The sequence below is a fragment of the Chelonia mydas genome, chromosome 26 (assembly GCF_015237465.2).
Source record: "Chelonia mydas isolate rCheMyd1 chromosome 26, rCheMyd1.pri.v2, whole genome shotgun sequence".
In the NCBI taxonomy this organism is placed as follows: Eukaryota; Metazoa; Chordata; order Testudines; family Cheloniidae; genus Chelonia; species Chelonia mydas.
Window position 1 is genome coordinate 6,653,763 of NC_057859.1, and position 8,635 is coordinate 6,662,397.

General features: G+C 46.7%; 1 protein-coding gene across 1 annotated transcript; it reads right to left on the reverse strand.

Moving 5' to 3' along the window:
• Nucleotides 1-548: 548 nt before the first annotated feature.
• On the reverse strand, nucleotides 549-8,292 carry NKX3-1 (NK3 homeobox 1). The gene is made up of 2 exons (XM_037886317.2): nucleotides 7,919-8,292; nucleotides 549-4,799 (listed from the first exon to the last, which is right to left on the reverse strand). The coding sequence occupies exons 1-2, from the start codon at nucleotides 8,244-8,246 to the stop codon at nucleotides 4,387-4,389; spliced, it is 741 nt and encodes a 246-aa protein (XP_037742245.1). The 5' UTR covers nucleotides 8,247-8,292; the 3' UTR covers nucleotides 549-4,386.
• Nucleotides 8,293-8,635: the final 343 nt, after the last annotated feature.

An 8,635-nucleotide genomic window follows, 5' to 3' on the forward strand; every position in this document is an offset into this window, starting at 1 on the left:
AATTATAGCTTTGAGAGCCAGAGTCACGTTTCTGGAAATGGGACACAGAGGCACCATGCTAGGGAAGGTATTCTACCTAGGAAAGGCAGAATGTGGGATGCTTAGGTGGAGCTGTGAATCTGTGGCATCTTAAGGATGCGGCATGAGCTCCCTTGGAGCCAGATCCAAATCCCAGTGAGCTCTGAGGATAGACTCCCGTCAGGCCCTATCTGTGCAGCCTGTAAGCACCATTAGTGGTGCATCCGGGCTGGCCCCCAGCCACGACCCTTCGCCCACCAGATCCACTCCTGTTTCAGAGCGTTGAGTCATGCTGGCTGCTTGTCTTCCTCCCTTGCATTCGTGGCATGTGAGCGAGCCCCATTGCTATTCCTGGTAAGAGTGCACTAGGGAAGGGAGTAAGGGATCCTGAGTTTGCACACCATGCCTTAGCCCGGTGCGTTTGCCTGGCTGTAGCCAGATTTTGGCCCCAAATACGTAAACTTGAAACACACATAAAGGAGATTTAAAAAAACGAACCCCCCAAACCAGAAACCCCACAGAGGCCCACTTCTAATGCAGACTTTTTATTCCGAAGTACAATACACACATTGGAAAAACAGTATCAAAATATATATACAGAAATAACAACCGTTTCCACTGGGCTGATTTTCATAAAAATACAAAGGGTGGCAGTTCAGAGTGAGAATAGCCAACAGAGTTTTGTTCTAGGTTACAAACTGAGAGCAGAACAGCTGGGACACAGGTGAAATAGCCAAGTGGGTGTTCAGTTACCATGACTACTAAAGAACAATGGATCAAATCCATTGTTGCCCTGCAGATGGGGCCCAATTCTTCACTGCCCTATCATTTACACCTGTGCAAAATGGGTGAGCCACACTCTATGGTGCATATTCTTCTACTTTATCCCTTTTAAGGGCCAGGGTGTCTGGGGCTGGCCAGCCCTGCTCAGTTATCGGACCCAGCTGGGAAGGGGGAAGGTGATCCCCATGAAAAGACTGAGAAAACTCTGCTGTGGGCCCTGAAGCAGGGTGACTGGAGGGAAGGGTGAGTCCTCCTTTCACCACAGTGGCAACGGGGAAAGCCTATGGGCGTTCTAGCGCAGGATGGACAGAGGAACTGCTTTTGTGGTTGATATTTTGCCCATATTTTATGCGCAGGGGAGAGACTTGAGTGTGGCAGTGAGCCCTTCCTGAGGAGGTCGGGAAATTGAAACTAAGTGAAGGGAAACTGAGGCAGCAGAAAGCTTGAAGCCAGACCAGGTAGGTGACGTTACTACATTTACACTGGTGTGAATCAGAAGTAAGTTCATGGAGATCCATGGGGTTAGATCAATATAAGTGAGATAAGAATCAGACCGTATCATTCTGATTAGGCAATGTTTTACACCCGCTTTGCCCTGATTTAAATGACCACACAAGGTACAGGGCAACAGAGAATGAGGAGCTTTACACCAGTGCAGAATAGGCATGTAAAGCTACCAGATCAGCATGGTAAGTGTTTTGCACCCATTTTGCACTGGTGTAAATGATGGAACAAGGTGCAAGGCATGCCCTGTTGGGCCCAAATGTGCCTGTGGATTTCTGCATTTGGTGCTTGCTCCTGCAGCTATTACTCCTTTTGAGTAATCCTATCCCATCGATGTTAGTGGGGCTCCTCAAGTGAGTCAGGGCCCCAAGGTAGGACCCTAAGGAATCTTTTGTTCTAAGTACTGTATGATCACTTCTTTTGGAAAGTGGATAAGCAGCATGCTTGAATTTGAAACATATTGTAACAGCCCAGAGATGACCTTCTACTCTTAATGCTGACTGAGAGAAAGGACTGAATCCTTTCAGAATGAATAGGTTCTAAATAAAGAACGAGCTGGAAGAAAAATGTTATCTAGAGATACTAGAAGTTACATTCCGACGAGTTAGAAAACAGGCAGTTATCCTTTCATGTATTTCAAATAATTCACACAGTGGCAATGACCATAAATTGGTGGCATTGGTGAATTGTTCACCTTAATGGGTTTGATCCTGTAAACTCTTACTCCCATAAGTAATCCTGGCTCACGATAGGAGTCTTCTGGACTTCCGCAGGTCTCCTGGTATGAGTAAGGATACTTGTAAGTGTGGGTGGTTTGCAGATCTATTGTGTTGGGGGAGGAGGGAGACAAAAGATATATTTTCGTGAAAAATAAGATTTCTAAAAATTCCCCAGACCTGAAGACGAGCTCAGTGTCCTCTTGAAAGCTTGTCTCTTTCCCCAATAGAAGCTGGTCTACTCAAATATATTACTTCATTTCCCCGCACCCCTTGTCTCTGAAAAGAAATTATTACACTTCCCATTCTGGAAGCAATCACTCCAACGATATGCAGCCCCAACTGCCTCGAGGAGAAGGGAGGGAAATTAGGCCTTTAGCTTTTTGTGGTTTGGGGGGATGGGGGGGTTAATACTACAAAGATGGGCACCATTATAAAGAGCTTGATAGATTTTTAAAAAAGCCACATATGCTCAGAGGGCATAAATTGCCATAGTTCTAATTTGTACTAATCTGATTTGTACTACCTGAGAATTTGGTCCACTGAAATTATAAATGATCTAACGTAATTCCCCGCCCCCCGCATTTTTATTTCATTTCTATTTTAAAACCTTTATTTCCTCCACAATAGATGTTTCCTCAAACTTTATGTATGGGCAGGCATTTCCTTTGCTCCTAAAAGCCATCACTGCTACTTTGAACAGACTAACAGAGGTCAAAATATTGCTATTCACTTAACAACCATGCATAAAAGCTTTATCCCATGTTTCCCTTGTATACTGCAAAGTTCTGAGCTTTCTCACTCCCCAGAAAAGAAGATAGGATCAAAAGGTGCTCTGCATCATGCAGCATCAAGCTAATATGGTATGTATCAAACAGAAGCAGGAATCACCTCTGTTAGTCTGCTCAAATGGTGAGTGTGAATAACAACAATAAGATCATTTAACTCTGTGATCATAAGAAAACTTTCCAGTAATAGCGAGCCTCTTCTGAAGCACAAGGCTGCTTTGTCTCATCTAATTTTACAAACAGAATTGCTTCTCTTTAAACTGTTAGGAAGGCTGAAAACTTAAGGTATTTAATACAGTAATTCTGTGTGTTAATGTTCAAACAGCATCAGCGTGGTGATATGCAAAACAGATCTGTCACTGTGATACTGAATTTTGTGCTGTCTTCTGGTTTGGTACATGCTGCCAAGTTACTGGTGGTATACATTGGTGTGTAGGCTGTAGAACCTGAGCAGGTGTAAATTGGCACGGTTCCTTCAGAATCAGAGAATTGATTGATACCAGCCGAGGATCCTGCCCACAATATTTATTGCATATGGGAACACCTCTGTTGTCGCCTAGTATTTCATGTTTGTTACTATGCAGCGCATCGTGGCTACACATCACTTAGTGACACAGCAGAGAGAGAACGGCAAACTTTCTACTTCAAAACAAAGGTCTTTACCGCTTGAGCTACTTTAACGTGCAGTATAGGTGCTATGACACATAGTTATGCAGTTCTAATTCTAGCCAGTAAAGAGCAGTGGTGTACATATGCACTGACCAGTTCAGGACAGTAATTTAAATGGGGTTTGTCATGTTGGCTGACACAGTTCTAATATATCTCACGGTCTTCACCTTAGGACCACATGGCTCTTAGTTTCCCTTTAATGGGGAAAAAAAATGCAGACTCCATTTTTTTCCCATTCAGTGCCCCACCTGTGTTCTGTTTTGAGAAGACCAGGTACTTAAATATTAAATATACTATACAGTGTCACAGAATTAATGGCCTAGATGAACATGCCGAGACAATTGCTGTGCAAAACCATCATCATGACTTAGTTTTTACACGCTGCTCGTGGGGAGGGCTAAAGTTTTCCAAAGCACCTAAGTTCCACTTTGAAAAGAGACTTAAACACGTGGGAGCCCAAGTCCCATTGACTTTCAATGAGGGAAAAGGGCTGATACTATAGTTTAGTGGACTGTAACTCAGGGGCCTGGGTTCTATTCCTGACTCTGCCCCTGGGTGGCCTTGGATAAATCGCTTCCTTGCTCTGTACCTCAGTTTCCCCATCTGCAGAATGGAGATTGTAATCCTTTCTAAAGCACTGTAAGATCTACCCATGGAAAGCGCTATACAAAAGCGTGGCATTTATTATTAGGTGCTTTGGAAAATGTTATCCTAGACTTGTAGCAGTGTCGAGAACCTTGCAAGTTCCCTGGAAGGGAAAAGGGCATGCAGGGTGCTCAGCATCACTGAAAATCTGGTCAGAAGTGCTTTCTCCCCCTTCCCCGCAGCCCCCTTATTAGAAAAAGCAAAACAGTAAAAATAAAAAGAGCTTTTCTCTTTGGAAAAATTGAAGTCTTTAGCTGTAGTTATCACAAAGAGGGACTCCAGCCATTCAAGCAGTACAGGTATGGATAGTACTGGTAGCTGTTATACACAGAAATCAGAGCGGCCCTGGAGACATCATCCTCTTTAACGACTGGGAAAACAGAGTTCTTATCGAGTCCACTGAGTTCTGAGGCTAGCTGCTTCCTTTTGGTCTTGTACCTTCTGTTCTGGAACCAGATTTTCACTTGGGTTTCAGTGAGCTTCAAGTTCTTCGCCAGGTGGGCTCGCTCCGGGGCGGACAGATATTTCTGATGGCTGAACTTCCTTTCTAACTCGATGACCTGAGTATGGGAGAAGGCTGCCCGTGAGCGCTTCTGCTGCTTCGGGGTCCTTTGGTTGATCAGTGAGGATTTCAGAGGGTTTTCACAGTCCGACAGGTCGGTCTCCTTATATGCCTCTGGGGGAAGGAAGAGGGGAGTTAGACGCCAGAAAGGAATCAAAACAGCCTGTTCTCAGGCGTTTTCCCTGCAGAGAGCACACAATTCTATTGTCATCCTGGAGACATTGTTACATGCTCACGCGAGCTTAAAAATTCAAAAACCTTTGGTATATAATTCTCCGCCTGCCCCCGAATTTTGATACAGTGTTCTCTCTGAGCCAGATTTTCAAAGGTATTTAGGCACCTCACTCCCATTGCTTTAAGTAGGAGTCAGGCACCTAAATGCTCTTAAAAATATGTCCCTCTGTTGTTTAAAATGCCTTTTTCTTCTGTACTCACAATGGGTGTCACCATTATGGGGCCCTGACTGGGGCTCCTAAGCATGATTGTAATACAAATAAAACAGTGATGCCAACTCTTGGGATTTTATTGTGAGTCTTGCAATAGTTGGTGTTTTTCTTAAAGCCCTAGATCCTGGAGTCCTGTGATTTATGTGAGACTCTCAGCTTTCACTTTAAAAAGGTCAGTTTCTACTCTTACGTTGCAGAGAAAAGTTTGGAAATGTGAAGTCAGTGCTCCCCAAGGCTTAGATGGCAACTATATAGCAAATTAAAAAACAAAACAAGACCCCACCATCCTCATGATGTAGGGTTTGTTTTGTTTTTTCAAGGCATATCTCCCGAGTTTTGAATGCTTGGGAATGGCAGCCCTAGTAATTTGTAGTCATCGGCCAACATTTGCAAAGATGGATGCCCAGTTGTATGTCCAGGCACCCATAAAAGTGGGTCTGATTTTCAGAGGTGCTGAGCACCTGTTACTGTCTTTGAAACCAAGCCATGATATATAAGCCTTTAAAAAAAAAAAAAAAAAAAAAAAAGCGCCCTTATTCAGGTGGATCAGGATAAAATTAGGGGCCCAGTTCTCTTCCCACACACTTCACTTAGTTCCATAGAGGTACTGCTACTTTCCACTGCTTTAATTGGCAGCAGGATCAGTCCCTTAGCACCTAACTTAAGGCACCCAAGTTTGAGAATTTGGGCTCTCGACTCAGTCCTACCTCATCCCCGTGAATGGCAAAGCTTCCAGTTCACATCAATGGGAACAGGATCTGGATCCCTACGCAAGTTACCATTCAGGTGGGAGTTTTACTGCTAGAAGGCTGAACTTCTGATATATTCAGGGTAACGAGATCAGAAGTGTCTTTTTTCTGCTGCTCTTTTTGCTGTGGCATTGCTGAGCAAGTTTAGAGGGGTAAGGAGGATACCTGCCACGTGAAAGACACATGCTGGTACATGCTGGTTTTAATGTGACAGGAGAGCAGAGCAAAGGAATTAGGGCATCGTTGATGGACATCACAGCTCAGCAGTGTAGCAACCAGACACGTCACCTTAATCTTATTTCCAGTAGAATCATTCTGTCACTTCAGCCCCTATCCAGACAGGTGCTGAGTGCCCACAGCTCTGATCGAAGACCGTGGGAGCTGGGAGTACTCTGCACTTTTCAGGATCAAGCCCTCCATACCTAAAACCCACAGTCTGAAAGATTTCTTAAAGAGACAGCCTCAGGTTAAAAATAAGAACAGCAATGCCCTCCTCTGTGGTGCTAAATGACACCTACGATTACTAAAACCGAACGAACCTTAAAAACAAATGAACTTGTCACTATTTACGCAGTTTGTTACTTTGTTGTTTGTTTTTTTTTATTTCATTCAGCATGGACGATGGCAATAGGCCAGTTTCCCATGGTGAAATGTTTGGGATGGAAACAATGGGTTATGCCTCATCTGGTGTAAATCGGTTTAGCTCTGCTGAAGTCAGTGGAGTTGTGAAGATTTACAGAAGCTGAGGATCTGGCTCAATGTAAGGGAGTGTTTTTTTGTTTTGTTTTTTTAAAGTACATTTCCAAGGGAATTTCTCCCCCTTCTTAAAGAAAGGTTCATTGAAACCTTTCTCTTGATCTTCGGTTTTGTGAAAACTTGTTTGAACGTCAGGCCCAATTTCACCTGGAAAGATCCCTTGTCACAAGAAGGTGATTGATTAAAGTGTCTTTTATTATTATGATAGTAGTTCCTGAATATCTGGATTGCTGTAGAAATGAAAAACAGATCAGTCCCTTCCCCCAAAGAGCTTACATGTGTGTGTTCCCCCTTCTTGTATATCAAACACACAATGGAGAGAGACTGTAGCAGTCCCTGGAGAGTGCAGTGGTTTCCACTGCTTCCCCAACACCAACAATTAAAAAACAAAACAAAAAACAAAAACGTAGCAGCTTCTTTCTTACCCCCCTCCCTCAGTCATGTGCCAGAAACTTGTTGATACTGAAATGGCACCATTCTTTAAAGGAAGCGCCATGCTATCTTGAAAGCATTACCTTCGCTGCGGCAGTGATTTGCAGCCTTTCCTGTTTTGCTGCCCCAACCTGGAAATACACAGGTCCAGAAACGCACCAGCTTAAAAATAACTCCTCGGCCGGTGCATGACCAATAAGATGCCCATCACCGTGAACCCAGCCAATATTTTATTGTTAGGTGGAGCCCCAGTCATGCACCAGGACCCCCTTGTGCTGGACAGACACAGAACGGACAGCCAGCCCCTGTCCCAAAGAGCTTCTGCTCCAGGAATGGGATTTGAAGACCTGGTGTTAGATTCACATATTCAGTGATGGTGAAAGCAGCAACCTCCCCAGGCCGGAAGACAAATAAAGGGAGCGTCCAGGAGCTCTTTAAACACGCAGCTGCGGCACTAAGTGGGGGGCTCTTGTTTCAGTCTTTCTGAGCTCTCCCGTGGACTCAGGCGGGGCCATATATATATATATTCCCCCCTCCCCAAAATGGTGGGGCGAATTTGCAGTGGCCCAGCACCCACACTGGTTGAGGTGCCTAACTAGGAGCTGAGCTCTTCTGGGGGGGAGAATAGTCTGTGCAGACAGTGGCTATTTCTGTTGCTTTCCCCCGGCAGAGACCCCAGGTCGCGGCACTGTCGCCTGAGTCGGAGCTGCCCCCGCGGCACCCCGAGAACCCAGCGCTCGGAGGTCAAGCTCCAAGGCGGAGAAGCTGCCCCCGCTTCGGGCTGCAGGGTCTCTGCTGGCCGGGACCGGGACCCGGGATTGACAGCCCGGCGCGCGCGGGGACCGCTTACCTGGGGCTGGCGCTCCTGCCTGCTCCTGGGCCGGCGGGGGGACCCCTGCAGGGAGGGGTGTCCCCGCTGGCGGCCGGGGAGCGGAGCTTGCACCGTCCAGCGCAGGCTCCGGGCGAGAGGCACCGCAGCATCCCCGGCTCTTCCTCCCTTGCCCCGCAGCTCCGCGGTCGGCACCGTCCCGCAGAATGTCCTGGATGAGGAAGGACGTGAGCGGCTTGGAGGAGAGGGGCATGGTCTGCAGCGAGCCCTGGGGGGGGCTCTTGCCCTCTGAGGGCTCTGTGCTGCCCTGTCCCTCCGGCCTCCCTGGAAGGGGCGCCCGGGAGCTCATCTCCCTCCCCGCAAGGCCGCCAGGGAGAAGCCCACAGGCACTTTCACTTTGCAACACTCCCTGCTTTGCATTTATAAGCCAGCCAGCCAAGCCTCCCAGGTCTGATTGGAGCCCGGGGCAGCAGTGAACGCCCTCGGCTACCTTTCTGGGCTCCCACGGCTCCTGAGCACTTGATATGTTCTCAGTGCCAAGGGAAACTGCCATGCCCCGGCTGCTCCTGGCATGCTGTGTCCGTGGGGACTTGCAAAGTATCTCTCTTCTATCTCAATCGTAAGGCTTTATATTGGTGCCCATCACCTTGGTATCGGAGAGCCTTCCACTTCCAAGCAATAGCAACTGTCAGCGGGGTAGCCGTCTTAGTCTGTAGCCGCAAAACGAGGGGTCCGATT